The sequence below is a fragment of the Lagenorhynchus albirostris genome, chromosome 7 (genome assembly GCF_949774975.1).
Source record: "Lagenorhynchus albirostris chromosome 7, mLagAlb1.1, whole genome shotgun sequence".
Lineage (NCBI taxonomy): Eukaryota > Metazoa > Chordata > Mammalia > Artiodactyla > Delphinidae > Lagenorhynchus > Lagenorhynchus albirostris.
Window position 1 is genome coordinate 10,442,609 of NC_083101.1, and position 18,821 is coordinate 10,461,429.

The window sequence follows — 18,821 nt, forward strand, 5'->3', positions numbered from 1 at the left end:
GAAGATATTCTGGTGAGAGAATGCTTACAAGGGTCGGAGTGAGAAACAGGGAATGGCTAGTGTCACCTACTTTGCCATTTTGCATCGGAAAAGCCTCGCTGGGTCCGCAGAGGTGAAAGTCTAAAGGAAGGGAAGGGGAGGAAAAGAAGAGTAGCTGGCCACTACAGAAAACTACAAATCCCAGCACACCCCATGGTAAACAACTACGGGTCTCAGCAGTTTCAGCTCCCTGGACCCAGGGAGCTCCGGGGGCCTGCAGCCTGTGTTCTGCGGGAGAGAGCGTGGGGCGTGCCGAAGCAGCGGGGAAAATCGGGTCAAGCTTTACGCCGCTGCGTAGACGCGTCTCACGGGCCGGACGTGACGTAGGGAGGGTTCCGGCTTCGGCCTCCGCCGCTGCCGCCGCTAGCACAGCCGCGGACGCCGCTGCTGCCGTCGGGGCTTGTTATCTCTAAAATGGCGCCCCTGGACTTGGACAAGTATGTGGAGATAGCGCGGCTGTGCAAATACCTGCCGGAGAACGACCTGAAGGTGAGACTGGCCGGGGCGGGAGCGCTGCTTTCGGGGCTCCCCCCCTTCCGGCAGCGGGGCTCCCGCCGGCCCGCCCTTCCTCTCTCCGTGGGACCCCCGGCAGTGTCCTGTCCCGTCACGGTGGAGGGCCTAACGCGGTGCGAGGCGACTCGTTCCGACTTGGCGTCACGCGGGGAGTGGGGGCAGCCCGAGTCCCCCGAATGCCATCCCGATTCCCTCGGCGGGGATCCCAAGGGATGTCGCGGCCTCTGCGCCAGGGTTGCCCGTCCTGGCCTTGGAGCTGCCCCGGACCTCGAGCCTTCACGGCTTTGCTTACAAGACTCCTCTCCCCTCACCCCGACCCTGGGTCTCGGAGTCTGAGGCGAGCCCCCGCGGGCAGTGGGCAGTGGCATTGGTCATCCCCCCAGAGGCGGTGACAGGAGCGCGGGGAGGCCGGCGTCTGACAGGGGATGCAGCGTGCTCCCGGAACGCGGCCCCAGTGGGTTTAGGTGCCTGAGGAATGGGGATGGGGATGGGAAGGGGCAGGCGGGGGCCCGAGCGGCCTGGTAGGGTGAGAGAACGTCAAGTCGTCCTTCTGTTCGAGCACTTCTCCCAGTTGCTTTTTAGGAATGTTGGTTTTCTTCTGCTCATTCCAATATGAACCCGTTTTCGAGCACGTCTTTGAGCTGTTTTAAGTGGATAAAGTAACAGGCTCTCAATAAACACCAATACGTTTCTGTCCTTTAAGTTGTCCCCGCTCCCCCCCACCCCCTGCCCCAATCTCTTCTTAGCTCAAGATTTCATTGTTTTGGTTATCCAAAGGAAATGAGTCGTTCTTTGTACTGCAGAGTCCTAGCAACAGTAAACCTATGTTTGGGTAAAGAAATGAATGTAAGAATAAAGGAATGTACGTCTTTAGGATACTGCTTTTTTGACAGGTGTTTCTATGCGTTTGTTAGAACCAGTGCTTAGGTGACTAGCAGTGTTTAGAGGTTGGTGGTAGTGCCTGTTCTTGTTCAATTAACTTTGATTTGCTGTGTGGTAAGTGGGTAAACTGTTGATAATTTTCAGTTCTTTTTATACTTTAAGCTGTGGGTTTAAAGTAATTTATTTTTGTTCGTGAGTTTTTTTCTCTTAAGGAAGGTATTACTGGTTTTTTCTTTTGCCATCTCTTGGTACAGGGAGTTGATATTTAACATCAGTCAACAGTGTGCAAAATGTTTAAGACCACAGGAGCTGTTGTGAATGTAACTAACTTGTATGTTAATTATATGTGCTGTTTGATAGGGGAGTCATTCTTGTCCATTTTCCCCTTTTTAACAGGATAATTTAATTAAAATGGGGACAAAGCCAGTATTAGTAGAAATGTAGCTTTCATGCTCTTGTGACGATAGTTTTGTAGCTTCTTTCTGCTATATGGCTTTTTAGGAAACAAGGATTTTTCCTTAAAAAAACGCGACATTGTGACCCAGTTCATTGGAAAACTAAAGTTGGTTTTTGCATGTCAGTGAATTGATGTGGAATTTTCTGTTCTTTAGGATATGTAAGGCAGTTTTAAGCTTTGTGTTTATAATGAGTAAAATATTGCTTATTATGAAATGTATCTCGATATTGGATATTGAAATAATTTGAAAGACAAATCAGTTGGATTTTCTTTAGACCTCTTAATTTGATAAACATTAGATTTCCTTCCTAACCTAAGAGAATATAGTTATTAAACCATTTCATTTCCCTTTGCAACACAATTGGACTGTACTTAGTGTGTATCTGTTTCCTAGTAAATTTCCCCTGCACCCACCGGACCAACCACTAGAAAAAAAAAATTCTGAATTTTTCTATATAAGTGGAGGCTTTTCTTCTTTGTCTTGGAAATGGTTTTTTTTTTTTTTTTTTTTTTTTTCCCCCGGTACGCGGGGCTCTCACTGTTGTGGCCTCTCCCGTTGCTGAGCACAGGCTCCGGACGCGCAGGCTCAGCGGCCATGGCTCACGGGCGCAGCCGCTCCGCGGCATGTGGGATCTTCCCGGACCGGGGCACGAACCCGTGTCCCCTCCATCGGCAGGCGGACTCTCAACCACTGCGCCACCAGGGAAGCCCTGGAAATGTTTTTATCAGATTAATTTTCTTGTGCTGCATCTCTGGTGTATTTAAAGAAATTTAATTCTGTGTCTCCCTCTTGGCATGAAGTGCAAACTAAAATTAGGCAGGCCAAGAAAGTATTCCAGGCACACTTTTTCTGAGGCTTTAAAGCCAAAATGAAATATTCTATCAAAGGAAGAAAAATCATTGGGGCCACTTAATGATCATTATGGAAAAGATTTGTTCTGGTAGAAAAAAAGGCCGAAATTTACCTGAGTTTTAAATTGGAAGTTGGAGATACTAAATAAAATAATAAATGCATAGGATGTTCTAGATCTAATCATGATTTCTCTATATCTAAATTGGAAATGGTCAAATCACTAGTCCTGGGTCAAATGTACATAACTGTTTTGAAGGAATAAGGGTGATATATGAAGGTGAGTGGACCAAAGTATAACATTTCTTAAAAAAGAGTTCGTGTGATTCTCATCCACTAAAAAAATTTTAGAGAGGATCTTAGAAGCCACAGATTCCATATCTGATCAAATGTAAGAATGAATGATGAAAGACAGGTTTACTGAATACTTACACTTAAGTATTTTGTCATGGGAGAGGTTTATAACTTGGAGATTGTCTGATCTCTTGGACAGTTCTTAAAGGTCCCATGTAAGTAAAGAAGTTGCACACTGAGTTGGTGTTCAGTTTTGTTTTGTTTTTTACTGAAGAACTGAAGACAGTTTCCATGGTAGGGGTTGGGAGAATACTAGTGTCTACCTCAGATATGCAACACAGGGAGAAGTAACCACTTTTATGGATTGATAGTTGCTGTAATCTTTTTTGGAACTCACTTTTATGTTTAGTCTGAGCCATCTCTGTTTTTCATATAAGGCCACTGAGCCATCTCTGTTTTTCGTATAAGGCCACTGCTCTGCAAATTTGTACCTCTGTTTGAAATGCCTCCATAAAGCTTCAGAGAATTCTCCCTTGCTTTTTTCTAAGACTTGGTGAAGAGCCTTTTGTACCTCCTTATTCAGCCTCTATCTGATTTTATAGATTCTCATATATGGTAGTCTTGAGCCTTCTGGATTTGAAGCCTGTTAGTCTTGTCACTCACCTTATTGCCTGTCTTACTGATCATTCTGTTTACCTGAGTTGTTTGGTTTTGTGTATTATCTTTCTTTAGGTATTTCAAGGAAAAATGAACACAGTACAGCAGTTAGGGACAGACTGTGGCTTTCTATAGGGCTAGAATAGTTTTTTCAGTGTTTTCATTGATAATCTTTCTGAGACCCTTTCTGATAATGCTTGGCATTTTGTCTTTTTGGCTACAGAATCACAGTCTCTTGGATCTTCTGAAAATAGTCTGTAGCAGTGCTGTCCAATAGAAAATGCTCAGAAATGTGAGCCTCAAATTGTTAAATTTTTTAAAGTAAAAAGAAACAGGTGCCGGAGCCTGTGCTCCACAACGGGAGAGGCCACAACAGTGAGAGGCCCCCGTACCGCAAAAAAAACCAAAAAAAACCAGGTGAAATCAATCTTAGTAATATTTTATTTAACCCAATTTCAACATACAATTAATATAAAATTACTAACATAATACCTTGTCTTTTTTTTTGTATTAAGTCTACAAAATGTGGTATATGTTTTACATTCACAATACATCCCAGTTTGGCTCAGCCACATTTCAGGTGCTCAATAGCTACATGTGGTAGTAGGTTTCCTATGGGACAGTGCACACTTCTAATGACTCCCTAGACCCTTTTCTAGAATTTCAGAGCTGAGAGAGAATCAGAGTTTGCCTAGTTCTGTATTCTTCTCACTTTACTGAGGGGGGACTGAGCTTTGTAGAGTTTATGGTCTGCCTGAGGATGTCCAGCTAATCAATGAATTAAGTTGGAAAGCCTCTTTGTGCAGAGCTCTTTCTGATACAGTTAATAGCCTTTTAGGATGGCAAATAGCATACTTTTCTAAGTATGTCTTCCACTTAATCACCTTTCTTTTTACCTTCCATTCTGTGTACATTAGAGTGCTTTCTTCTGACGGTGTGCCTTGTACTTCCCTGCTTCTTTGCTTCTGCTTAGTCTCTTTCTTTTACCTACTTAATACTTATATAGCACAAATATTAAATCATTTAATACTGTGTGAGTTGGGTACTAACATTTGCCCCATATTACAGACAGGTATCTCAAGCACAGGCAGATTAAGTAACTTTTCAAAGGCATATAGCTAGTAGGTAAGTGAAGGAGCTGCATTCAGACCTAGGCAGTCTGGCTCCAGGGTTCACGTCCATATCTACCACTTACGTTTCCTCTATACAATACCCTTCATGCCCCTTTTAATTTTATTTATTTATTTATTTATTTTTTGGCCGCGCCAAATGGCTTGTGGAATCTTAGTTCCCCTACCAGGGATCGAACCCCGGCCCACAGCAGTGAAAGTGCAGAGTCCTAACCACTGGACCACCAGGGAATTCCCCTCCATGCCCTTTTTAGCTCTAACTCAGAGGTCACTTTCTCCATACAGGGCTCCTGGATTCCATAGTCAGAATTATTAGTAATGGTTAGAATTTACACAGCTACTTACAGTTTTCAGAGTACCTTCATGTCCACTCTATCACTGTGATAGGCAGAGCAAATATCAGGACTTGATAAGGTTTAAGTGATTTTTGCCACAGTGAGTCAGCAGAGTATGTACCTGAATTTATTTGCTATTTAAAATTTCCATTCTGGAATTCCCTGGTGGTCCAGTGGTTAGGACTCGGTGCTTTTGCTGCCATGGCCCATGTTCAATATCTGGTCCGGAACTAAGATCCCGCAAGATGTTTGGCAAGGCCAAAATATTTTCCATTCTTTCTGTTCTATACTAACCTTTGCCCCTTAGCACTTTTTGTTTCATTTTACTACCACTTGTATTGTTGTCTTGTATGATAGTAAATATACCTGTCTCCACCATTAGACTGCAAGCTTCTTGAAGGGCCAGGATCATATCTTGTTTATTTTTGTATTCTCCACAGTCTTAGAACACTGCCTTGTATATGATAGACACTCAGTTAAGGTGTGTTGAATCAAACCGTACTGCTTTACAACAGACATTTCTTTAACTGTCTCCTGTGTCAAGTACTATTCCCTGTGGATGCTAGAGATAGAATTTGGCACTTCGCTCTGTCTTTGAGGGGCTCTCAATATAGTAGGGGAGATAGAGAGGTAAACAAATGATCATTGCGTAGTTTGGTAGGTGCTAAAATAGAGAGCTGTCCAGCATATCGGACGGAGAACATAGAAGAAGCAGCATCTAACTCTGGAGCCACAGATGGTTTCACAAAGGAGGAACAATGAGAGGATGAGCAGAGTTTTTTCAGGTAGACAAGACAGGAAGGAAAGAACATGAAGCAGAAGAAATACCATGTGGGGCTTCCCTGGTGGCGCAGTGGTTGAGGGTCCGCCTGCCGATGCAGGGGACACGGGTTCGTGCCCCGGTCCGGGAGGATCCCACATGCCGCGGAGCGGCTGGGCCCGTGAGCCATGGCCGCTGAGCCTGCGCGTCCGGAGCCTGTGCTCCGCAACAGGAGAGGCCACAACAGTGAGAGGCCCGCGTAACGCAAATAAATAAATAAATAAATTAATTAAAGAAATACCATGTGCAATGGTATAGCTTAATCTAAAAGAAGATGGCTGGTCAACTTGAAGTAGTTTGGTATGGCTTGAGGTGGTGCAGAGAAGACAGGCAGAGACCAAATCATGGAAGATGAGGCTGATAAACTTGAATTTTTATCTTTGAGATGGTTCATGTATAAACACTTTGAAATGTTTTTATATTTTAGGGAAAAACAAATAAATCATGCTTGGTGATATTTTAAAAAATATGGCTAACTGAAAAGTAGATTCAAAGGAAACTATTAGAGAGATACACTGTTGTATGTAGTAGGAATATGACAAAATCATAAAGGTGATATCTGAATGGAGTTTGGGAAACACTGTCATAGAGGAGTGTCCTTGAGAGGTTTTTAAGGGGGGCAGTGACAGGTTTTAGGAATTTTCTAGCAGCATTATGGACCTTGGATTGGAATGGGACAAAAATGTCATAGGAGCAATAGACCAGGTGACATGAAAGCTTTTGAAGTAAGCCAGTAACAAGTGGTTGTGGTGTTTAAAAGGAAATGAAGATGGTATAATAGGACCTGTTGACAGATTATGTCTAGGTTTGAGAGAGAGAGAGAAGAGTTTAGTGTAATCTCTTAGTTTCTGGCATGGATTACTTAGTAAATACTAATAACTAGATTAAGGCATACAAGGGAGTTTGGTTTGGGCCAGACTGAATTTGAGATGCTGCCAAGCCAAGGCACTGAGGCAGAAACGTTCAGAAAACTGTTGGATAAACAGATCTGTTGGGTAACAAATATTTATTGATTACCAAATGTGCTCCAGACACTGTTCTAACAGTGTTAAACTCAGGAGAAAGGTCTAGACCAGTGGTTCTCAGCTGGGGCTGATTTTGCCCCCGAGCGGATATTTGGCGATGTCTGGAGACACTTGTAGATTTTCACAGTTATCTAGGGGGTGTAAAGGCCAGATGTTGCTGAACATCATACAGTGCACAGGACAGCAGCCCCCACAACAGAGAGTTGTCAGTAGTGCCAGGGCTCAGAAACCCTGGTTTTTACTGAAGGTACAGATATTTCCTTCTGGATTGTTAGCGTGTGAATATCATTGTCATCTTGGATTCCCGCTCCCACTCTTCATTCCCAGTGATTTGTGTTATAGTAGAGACTCTATTCAAAGGCTGTGTAGAATATAATCTTAGATAGATTTTTATTTCTTAAGAAGAGATTTTGTAAATACCAGTATGTAAAAGTAAATAAAGGAAATAGTATGTTTCCAATAACAAGATCAGCTAAACGAAGAATTACAGAAATTCAAAACCCAGTGTATTTGAGGGGCAAGAGAGAACAGGGAGACAGGAGCAGAGAATAGAGTGGATCTGTAAACAAGTATCTTGAGGAAAACGTAGAGAAGGAAAATAGGGTCTCCTAAGAATGGGTCCATGAACCTCTACTTTTTCAAAGATTAGGAATTAATCAGGCACCGTGGGGAGAAATGGGTGTAGTTTGCCCTAAATTTGGGATAAGATTGAGAATCTTGCCTCAGTGACTGCTTTGGGGCAGAAAGAGAAACAAACCATGCTTCCTACAAATCAAGCTGCAAAAAAAAGCTGTGAAGGGCTTTGGAGGAGCCTCTCCCATGGCAAGACTGGGCTCTGAGAGGCCAGTGTGTGTGTAGTTGGCTGACATATGTAGAGTTTGTGCTGAGATTTCATAGACTTCTTATTTTTATGTGTTCTTGACATGAATTTGTAAGCTGCTGCTGAACTGGAGTGATGAGAGGCAGTGGCTTTGGCTTAGAGGCTTAGTGCTCTAAGTCCTCTGTTGGGACTGCAGAAGTGGCAGTTATAGGAGGCAGCTGTTAACTTTACTCAAGTTAGCGTGCCTGGCCTCGGGTTGAACATGTTGCTTTAGTAGTTTACATGGTTCGCTAGGCACTCACTGGCTTTTGGTAGGGTTTCACAGTGATGTTCTTTAGCTAATGGTCTCCTGTTACTTTCAGATCAGCCCTGGGGGGTTTGGGCCAGTCACCATAAGTGACTTGCAGTTCAGGAGGCATTATGGGCCAGGAGAGCCAGTCATATGTGGGTGCAAATTCTGCAGCATTCAAAATGGGAACTATAGAGTCCCTCACGAATCTGTGCTGTGATTAGTTTCAGAATGTTAAATGATAACTCACTTTGTTCTAAAAAGTATATAGAGTGGTTTACAAAGAAGCATTCAATATAGCAAGATAAATTATATTCAGAATAAGTAAGAAAAATGAGACAAAAAGAAAATAAAGATAAGAAACCAAGATGGAGCCAATAGGAAAAATAAGAATAGTACATATAAAATAAAAGCTATGATGACTGGGTTACTTCTTTGAGATTAGGCCTTAAGCTTTCTAGGAGCCTACAGAAAGATGTAAACTGATCAATTAAAAACAATTTACAGAGTCTGTAAGATGATAAAAATAAGCTTCTCAGGGAAATCACATCTATCCTTGATGGAAGAAACAAAGAGACATTCCTCCCCCAGTCCTCCTTGAAGGCAACTATTTAATCACGGCATCCTGTGCACTTTGTTTATAGTCCACGCAATGACAAGCTCTGTAGAGGACTGTTTCCTATAATGTCCTTTACTACAGGTTGATAGTATGACATTAAAGTGCAATTTGGGAAAAAGCAATTGGGAACGGAGTGCAGTGTAATGCAGGGTGAGGACAGCCCTCTCTAGAGGACAGTCTGGCTTAATTCATGGTGGAGTTTATAGTAGGTTGGTTTGTTTGGGTAACATACTAATAATTGATCTTTAAAGGGGTGTACACCAAATTTGGTGGAGCCCCCAAATTTACAAGAGTGGGCAAGAGGAGAGATCAATATTATATGCTTATGTCAGAGAATATATTAGGTATGGGCCCTGACCTTCACTGATGGAAGTTAGACCTGTTCTTAAAAGATGTGCAATCTGAAAGAGTGTGGATGGGACAAGTGCCTGAGAACAAGCAGGCCTCCTGGCAACAAACAGAAAACTCTGCCCACTCCTGGACAAATTACAGCAAAGCACTTCTGCAGATACCTTGGTGGAATTCTCTTTGAGGAGGTTTGGTGAGTGTACCTGAAAAAAATCGCAAATATTAATTGAGCAAGGCATTATACCTAAGAAAGGTGGGTAAGGTCCTGAGATAGGTACTTTAAAACATCACTATATTGTTTTATTTTAAAAATTGTATAGTTTCAGAAAGTACATTTAAAAGTATAAATTGTTGCTCTATGAGGCTAACCTAAAAAAAGTAGTGCTCTTTTTTCTGGCTGACTGAGAAGGGAGGTGGTAATGAAAGACTATAAAAAAATACAGGCCAATCATGGCATATTTGTTCTTTGGAACTACCCTTAAGCTAGATGGAAGTGAGTTAGGGTGAAAAAAAAATGCAAACAGTAATTGTAAACTTTGGGAGCTAATTACTATACAAATAATAAATTATATATCACAGGTCTAATGGATTATAATAGAAAGAGGATGTTGTACAACACTGATCTTTTGAAATTGATTGGGAGGACAGCTACCTCTATCCACAAGGAGTAGATTTGAGTGGTTATGGTCAACGTGGTAATTATTTTTAAAGAGGTAATATATATTATTAATTTAAAAATAACAGTTTTATGAGATATAATTCACATATCATAAAATTAATTTTTAAAGTGTATAATTCAGTGGGGTTTTTTTCCCAGTGGGTTTTAATATATTTACAGAGTTGTGCAACCATTGCCATAATCAATGTTAGAACATTTTTATCATCCCAAAGAGAAAATATGCCCATTAACAGAAACTCCCCGTTACCCCTTACCTCAAAGTCCAGCCCTAAGCAACCATTAATCTATTTTATATCTTCATGGATTTGCCTATTCCAGGCATTTCAGATAAATTGAGTCATATATTGAGTTGGCTAAAAAGTTCCTTCGGGTTTTCCCATAAGGTGTTACGGAACTTTTTGGCCAACTCAATATATATATATATTTTAAAATAAATTTATTTGTTTATTTATTTATTTTTGGCTGTGTTGGGTCTTCATTGCTGCGCGCGGGCTCTCTCCAGCTGTGACGAGCAGGGGCCACTCCTCGCCGTGGTGCATGGGCTTCGCATTGCGGTGCTTGTTGCAGAGCACAGGCTCCAGGCACACAGGCCCCAGCGGCTGTGGCACGCAGGCTCAGCAGTGGGGCTCGCAGGCTCAGCAGTTGTGGCGCACGGGCTTAGTTGCTCTACGGCATGTGGGATCCTCCTGGACCAGGGCTCGAACCCGTGTCCCCTGCATTGGCAGGCGGATTCTTCACCACTGAGCCACCAGGGAAGCCCCTTCATGCTTTTTTAAAAAGTAAAATAAACAAAGATGAAAGTGGAATGCGTTTTGGTTGACATCTCTGGCAACTGCTGTTTTGGGTTTGATGTATATCCTCCTAGCTTATTTTATTTTATTATTTTTTCATTTTACTGAGTTGGGTCTTAGTTGTGGTACGTGGGATCTTCATTGAGGCATGTGGGATCTTTTGTTGTGGCGCTCCGGCTCTTCGATGTGGTGTGCAGGCGGGCTCAGTAGTTTCGCCGCATGGGCTTAGTTGCCCTGAGGTATGTGGGATCTTAGTTCCCCGACCAGGGATCGAACCCGCGTCCCCTGCATTGGAAGGCAGATTCTTAACTGCTGGACCACCAGGGAAGTCCCCCAGGTTGGTATTTCTATTTTGTGGATGAGGAAACTGAGGCACAGAGAGATGAAGTAACTTAGCAGGGTTACACAGCTAAGTAACAGACAGTAAGCTAAGTAATAGGTAGTAAGAAGTTGAGGTGATATTGTTCTGTGATCTCTTTGACTTCAGAGACTGTGCTCTTAACCTCTGAACTGTGCCATTGTGTTACTTGTGTAAGATATCCTGCAATTGGTACTTGTTGATTTAGGAGTAAAGGAGTATTCTCTCTGGGCCCTACTCTATTCCTCCAAAATTTGACCTTCCATCAGTATTTTCTTTTTTTAAAATTTTGTTTATTTTATTTATTTATTTTTGGCTGTGTCGGGCTGTCGTTGGCTTTCTCTAGCTGTGGCGAGAGGGGGCTACTCTTCGTTGAGATGCGCAGGCTTCTCATTGTGGTGGCTTCTCTTGTGGAGCATGGGCTCTAGGAACATGGGCTTCAGTAGTTGTGGCTCGCGGGCTCTAGAGTGCAGGCTCAGTAGATGTGGCGCACGGGCTTAGTTGCTCCACGGCATGTGGGATCTCCCCGGACCAGGGCTCGAACCCATGTCCCCTGCATTGGCAGGAGGATTCTTTACCACTGCGCCGCCAGGGAAGCCCCTTCCATCAGTATTGAACATAGCTGATTACTCCTCTTTTGAAACATTTTCTTCACCGGACTTCCACAATACTACACTCTCATGGTTTCCTTTGTACCTCATCAAGCAGTCCCTTTTGCTGGTTCCTCCTTCTGTCCCTAACTTCTGTGTGAAGTATTAAGACTCCTTTTTGTAACTTATCCTTTTCCTTATTTGTAAGCAGCCACTTTAGTTGTCTCTTCTAGTCTCATGACTTGAAATATATATTTCCTGACAATCTCCAAATTGGCCTCTCTAGCTTGCATCCTTTTCCTTGAATTCAGGACTCACTGGGTCAGCTGTTTACAGCACATCTTAGGCACTTTGAAGTCTGATAGGCATTGCAGACTTAGTGTGTCAAAATCAGATTCTTACAGCCAAATAGTGGAAAGAACCCAAATGTCCAGCAACTGATGAATGGATAAGCAAAATGTGGTAAATACATACAATGGAATATTATTCAACTATAAAGAAGAACAAACAAATCATGTATGTTACAATGTGGATGAACTTTAAAAACATATGTTAAGTGAAAGGAGCCAGTCACAAAAGGCCCCATTTCTAGATGTCCAGAATGAACAAATCCATAGACACAGCAGACTAGTGATTGCCTAGGGCTGTGGGTGGGGTTGTGGGAGGTGGGAGATGAGTGCCAGTGAGTATACAGTTTCTTTTTGGGGTGATGAGAATGTTCTAAAATTGATTATGGTGATGGTTGCCCAACAGTGAACATGCTGAAAACCATTTATACATTAAAGGGGTGAATTTTACAATGTGTGAATTATATATATATTATATATATTATATCTCAATGAAGTTGTTAAAAAAGCCCCACAAATTCCTGGTTCCCCGTCCCCCAAACAAAACCCAGACAAATCAAAACAATCATAAAAAAATAATTGAGAAACACTGGGTTTATTAAAATTAAAAACTTCGCTTTGCATGGGAATTCCCTGGTGGTCCAGTGGTTAGGATTTCATGCTGTCACTGCTGAGGGCCCAGGTTCGATCCCTGGTCAGGGAACTAAAATAAAAGAATATTAAAAAAACAAACAAAAACGTTGCTCTGCAAAAGACGCTTTCAAGAGAATGAGAAGGCAAGCCACGGACTGGGAGAAAATATTTGTGAAAGACATGTCTGATAAGGGACTTTTATCCAGAATAAACAAAACACTCTTAAAACTCAGCAGTAGGAAAACAAACAACCCTATTAAAAATGGGCCAAAGGGGCTTCCCTGGTGGCTCAGTGGTTAAGAATCCGCCTGCCAATGTAGGAGACACAGGTTCGAGCTCTGGTCCGGGAAGATCCCACGTGCCGCAGAGCAGCTAAGCCCGTGTGCCACAACTACTGAGCCTGCGCTCTAGAGCCCGTGTGCCACAACTACTGGGCCCATGTGCTGCAACTGCTGAAGCCTGCATGCCTAGAGCCCATGCTCTGCAACAAGAGAAGCCACCGCAAGGAGAAGCCTGCACACCACGACGAAGAGTAGCCCCCACTCACCGCAACTAGAGAAAGCCCGTGCACAGCAACGAAGACCCAACACAGCCAAAAAAAAAAAAAAAAAAGGGCCAAAGACTTGAACAGATACCTCAGCAAAGAAGATATATAGATGACAAATAAGCCTATGAAAAGGCGCTCCATATCATGTGTCATTAGGGAGATGCAAATTAAAACAAGGTGGGAATTCCCCAGCGGTCCAGTGGTTAGGACTCTTGCTTTCACTGCCGAGGGCCCAGGTTCAGTCCTTGGTCAGGGAACTGAGATCCCACAGTCCGCGTGGTACGGCCAAAAACAAAACAAAACAAAAACGACAACAAGGCAGCACCACTACACACCTATTAGAATGGCCAGAATCCAAAACACTGACAGCACCAAACACTGGCAAAACTGTAGAGCAACGGAAACTCTCACTCATTGTTGATGGGGATGCAGACTAGTACAGTCACTTTGGAAGATCATTTAGCAGTTTTTTACCAAACTAAACACCCTTACCATATGATGTAGCAGTCATGGTGTTTATCCAAATGAGTTGAAAACTTAACATCCACTGTAAAACCTATACACAGATGTTTATGGCAGCATTATTCATAATTGCCAAAATTTGAAAGCAACCAAGATGTCCTTCAGTAGACAAATGGTTAAATAAACTGGTACATTGAGATAATGGAATATTATTCAGCGCTAAAAAGAAATGAGCTATCAAGCCATGGAGAGACATGAAGGAAGCTTAAATGCGTATTACTATGTGAAAGAAGCCAACCTGAAAAGACAACATATGTATGATTCCAACTATATGACATTCTAGAAAAGGGAAAACTATGGTGATAGTAAAAAGATCAGTGGTTTCCATCCTTTCCCCATACCTTGCCCGATATATCTCTTAAATGTGGATGTCATCTGTATCCTTTATCACATCCTTTAGTAAACTGGTAAATGCAAGTGTTTCCCTGAGTTCTGTGAGCTGCTCTAGCAAATTATTCAAACCTAAGGAGGAGGTCTTTGGAACCTCTGATCTATACCCGGTTGGTTAGAAGCGCAGGTGATAACCTGGGCTTGCAACTGGTGTCTGAAGTGTGTGTGTATATTGGCAGGGGAGTTGTTGGGGGGGACAGTGTTGTGGGACTGAGCCCTTAACCTGTGGGATCTGACACTATCTCTGGTAGATAATGTCAGAATTGAGTTAAATCGTAGGATACCCCGCTGGTGTTGCAGAGAATTGCATATTGTAGGGAGAAAAAACCTTGGTGACCAGGAGTGTCAAAACTGTGAGTGTTCTGTGTGACTAGTAAGGGAGACACATAGGAAAGAAGCACAGAGTAGGGAAGAAGTGAGTTTTTCCCTACATAGGAAGGAAAAAGCTGAGGTTTTTTGTTTTTGTTTTTTTTAAACAAATGCAAAGTGGAACTGAAGGAACCTTAGAGACCATCTTTCATGATAAACTTAAGGCTCTGAGTTCAGAAACATTGTTTCACTCACCAGTGTCTGTTCCTTTCACAAATAATGGATGTATTATATATCTGAACCAAGGATTGTTTATTGAAGCATCTGAGGGTTGTAGGAAATTCAGCACAGAAGGAGCTCCCTACTCAGGGCCAGAAGGACTCCAGGCCAAAAAGATGATCTTGCCTTTGAGGTGCTATTTGAAGATCAGGAACTTATCCTATGAATAAGAGCAAACCTTTTTATTTTGAAGATGTTTTAAACAGCTTGATTTCCCCTCATTTTTTTGGGGGGGGGACTTTTTTCTTGCTCTTCCTCCCCCCTCCCATTGTGAGTTCTCTCCTATGCTTGCCTCTGTGTAAAGTGTTGTAGCTATAACTGTTTTTGTTTGTTTGTTTGTTTGTTTGTTTGTTTGCGGTACGCGGGCCTCTCACTGTTGTGGCCTCTCCCGTTGCGGAGCACAGGCTCCGGACGCGCAGGCTCAGCGGCCATGGCTCGCGGGCCCAGCCGCTCCGCGGCATGAGGGATCTTCCCGGAACGGGGCACGAACCCACGTCCCCTGCATCGGCAGGCGGACTCTCAACCACTGCGCCGCCAGGGAAGCCCGCTATAACTGTTAAAGTGTGTCTCTCATATATTTAAGTAAATTGTAGCATTTAGATTCCTTAATTAATGTTTAAAATCATTTCATTATGCTTGTGTAGTTTAACTTGTCCTTTCTTGGCAGATCTTCATAAAATCTAGTAGGGCCTCTGACTGTAGTATTAACTGGTCTCAGATGGAAGGAAGACTCCCCCCCAGTTCTTTTTTTTTTTTTTATTTTGGCTGTGCCAGGTCTCAGTTGCAGCACGCTGGATCTTTGTTGCGGCATGCAGACTTCTTTAGTTGCGGCATGCGGACTTCTTAGTTGTGGCATGTGAACTCTTAGTTGTGGCATGCAAACTCTTGGTTGTAGCATGCACGTGGGATCTAGTTCCCTGACTAGGGATCACACCCGGGCCCCCTGCATTGGGAGCATGGAGTCTTACCTACTGGACCACCAGGGAAGTCCCTAGAGTTCTTTTTTTAAAAAATTAATTCCTTAATTAATTTTTGGCTGTGTTGGGTCTTCGTTGCTGCATGCAGGCTTTCTCTAGTTGCAGCGAGCGGGGGCTACTCTTTGTTGCGGTGCGTGGACTTCTCATTGCAGTGGCTTCTCTTTGTTGTGGAGCACGGGCTCTAGGCGCATGGGCTTCGGTAGTTGTGGCATGCGGGCTCTGGAGCGGAGGCTCAGTAGTTGTGGTGCACGGGCTTAGTTGCTGCACGGCATGTGGGATCTTCCCGGACCAGGGCTCGAACCCGTATCTGCTGCATTGGCAGGAGGATTCTTAACCACTGCGCCACCAGGGAAGTTCCCCTAGAGTTCTTTTTAAAAGGTAGAGTGACTCTTAAATGTACATTTTGCGATTAATTTTGTTAACCTTTCTATTTTGAGATAATTGTAGATTTATATGCAATTGTAAGAAATAATACCAAGTGATCCCATGTACCCTTTACCCAGTTTTCTCTGGTAATAATGTCTTGTGGAACAAATACCACAATCAGGATATTGACATTGATACACTCCACGATCTTGTTCATAATTCTCCAGTTTTACTTGTACTCATTTGTGTGTGTATTTAGTTCTATGCAGTATTGTTATATCTGTAGTCTCATGTATCTAATACCACATTCATGATACAGACAGTTCCATCACCCCAAGGAGTCCACATGTTGTCCTTTTCGTAACCATACGCATTTCCCTCCTGCTGCCCCTACCTCCTAGACCCTTGGCAATCACTAATCTGGTCTCCATTTCTATAAATTTATTATTTCAAGAATGTTATATAAATGGAATCATACAGTATATAACCTTTTGGGATAGGTTTTTTTTTTCTCCCCACTCAGCATAAATCCCTTGAAATTTATACAGATTGTCATGTGTCAGTAGTTTGTTTTTTATTACTGAATAGTATTCCACGGTGTGAATGTACCATAATTTAACTGTTCACTGTTGAAGGACAACTGATTTATTTCTAGTTTTTGGCTCTTATGAATTAAGCTTCTATGGACCTTTGTGTACAGGTTTTTATGTGATCATAAATTTTCATTGCCAAGAATGCAGTTGCTGGGTCATATTTGGTAAGTGCGTGGTTTGCAATGTACTTTAAAAATTAGCAGATAAGGGCTTCCCTGGTGGCGCAGTGGTTGAGAGTCCGCCTGCCTATGCAGGGGACGTGGGTTCGTGCCCCAGTCCGGGGGGATCCTGCGTGCCGCGGAGCGGCTGGGCCCGTGAGCCATGACCGCTGGGCCTGTGCATCCGGAGCCTGTGCTCCGCAAAGGAAGAGGCCACAGGGGTGAGAGGCCTGCGTACCGCAAAAAAAAAAAAAAAAAAAATTAGCAGGTAAAAACCTTTTCCTCTTTATTGACTTTTGCATTTTTCTGTTGAAAAACATCATTTTACTGTTCCTTGCAGAGCTCTCTGTCTTCTAGAACCTATTACCTGTAAGCCAGGGAGTTTGCATTTTGGAATAGGCATTGTGAGAGGAAGGTAAAAGCTGACAGAAATCGAATCCCAGAATCATCATGGTTTCCTTTCCTGTGAAACAATACACGGATTAGTTCTTGTCTTTTTTGCATTTGGTCTTTAGTTTTAATATTGTAATAAAAGGTTGCATTTTATTTTCTCTTCTTACAGCGGCTATGTGACTATGTTTGTGACCTCCTCTTGGAAGAGTCAAACGTCCAGCCAGTATCAACACCAGTAACAGTGTGTGGAGACATACATGGACAGGTAAAATTTCATGCGGAGATTTTTAGCTTTTGTACTGTCTGTCCATGTCTGTTTCCAGTTGTGCTGCAAAATATTAAAAAAAAAAAATGCTGGTGGTTGGCTAGGGTGCCTCAGTCTGTGTGACATTAATGATTCCTGGTTACTGTTAAAGTGAATAAAAGCAGTGGTCAAATTATTCATGGACTTTGTTGAAATCATACTTAGAAAGTGAAGAAGCATTATTGCTCTGTGGACAGGGGGAGGTATAAAATACAAATGCGGGCTGCTCCTAGTTATTATGATTGATAGCAGATGCTTTGGTGTTAGGCACTAATTTTCTATTCATTCTGTTCATTTCTGTTCTGTTCACTTAATGTCATATTTCATTGAAAATTTTATTGAAATTTATTGAAAATTTATCATTTCCTTAGTGGGAATGAGAATAGCAGCAGTTCAGAAAGATAAAATTATTGGTGCATGATTTTACAGCAAGTCAGTGCTAGAATGGGATGAGAAAGACAGTTCATTTTTTCATCTGCTGGGGTTTTGTTTGTTTTTAAGAGTTTCAGAGCATTGACAGGAGGGGTACACCTCATCTTTAGACTCTTACTGTCAGTGTTTAGCCTAGTTAGAAAACTGTGTATTTGTAGTTTTTTCTTTTTTACTGGGAAATGAAAGCTGAACAGAACACTCATAGCCTGCTCTGTGCATGCAATGGAGTTGGGGCTATAAGACATAATATTTGTGAACAATATAGTATTTATGAATTCCTACAGGACCTTAACTATGACTGCCTAAAGGAGCAGAAATGTGTGTAGCTTGGTTGTGATTGAGGGCTGCTCCATGAGTACAGTTCTATTTTTTTTTTCTTTTAATTTGGCTGCCCTGGGTCTCCGTTGCGGCGCGCGCAGGCCCTTCGTTGCCGGCTTCTCTCTAGTTGCGGCACTAGGGCTCTAGAGAGTGCAGGCTCAGTAGTTGCGGCATGCAGGCTTAGTTGCCCCGTGGCATGTGGGATCTTAGTTCCCTGACCAGGGATCGAACTTGCATCCCCTGCACTGGAAGGCGGACTCTTAGTCACTGGACCAGCAGGGAAGTCCCATAAAGTTCTATTTTGACTGCTTAGCTCTTTTCTTTTTGGTTTTTCAGTCTGTTCGTTGGATGTGTGAGGTTATAATAAATGACATCTGCATGTTATCAGCTTCTAAATAGAGGCCCCCACTATGTCATATTTAATGTTAAAATTCTAGTTCTCTAAAGTAGACCTTAGGAGTTCTTCTTAATTTCCATGTAACTTCTCTCCAAAAGTATAATAAATATTTGTATTTTGCTAACATAAAGGGTATTAATATAAGCAGTGCCTTAACATATTTCTAAAAGCTGAAATAAACCAAGTAATGCTTTCCCTTGATTATAATATTAAAATTGAGGGGTTACCTGTGTTTATTGGCCGCAGCACGAGGCTTGTGAGATCTTAGTTCCTGACCAGGGATCGAACCCGTGCCCTTGGCAGTGAAAGTGCAGAGTCCTGGGCTTCCCTGATGGCGCAGTGGTTGAGAGTCCGCCTGCT

General features: G+C 42.6%; 1 protein-coding gene and 1 non-coding gene across 2 annotated transcripts in view; both read left to right on the forward strand.

Moving 5' to 3' along the window:
* The first annotated feature begins 340 nt into the window (after positions 1 to 340).
* Positions 341 to 18,821, forward strand: part of PPP6C (protein phosphatase 6 catalytic subunit) — a 29,406-nt gene continuing 10,925 nt past the window's right edge. The window contains exons 1-2 of the mRNA XM_060154368.1: positions 341 to 528; positions 17,180 to 17,275. Coding sequence (XP_060010351.1) covers positions 454 to 528; positions 17,180 to 17,275 — 171 coding nt within the window. The 5' untranslated portion in view covers positions 341 to 453. The remainder of the gene's footprint in view (positions 529 to 17,179; positions 17,276 to 18,821) is intronic.
* TRNAD-GUC (transfer RNA aspartic acid (anticodon GUC)) lies at positions 12,474 to 12,546 on the forward strand. Its single transcript has one exon. It is a non-coding gene; the product is annotated as a tRNA-Asp (tRNA).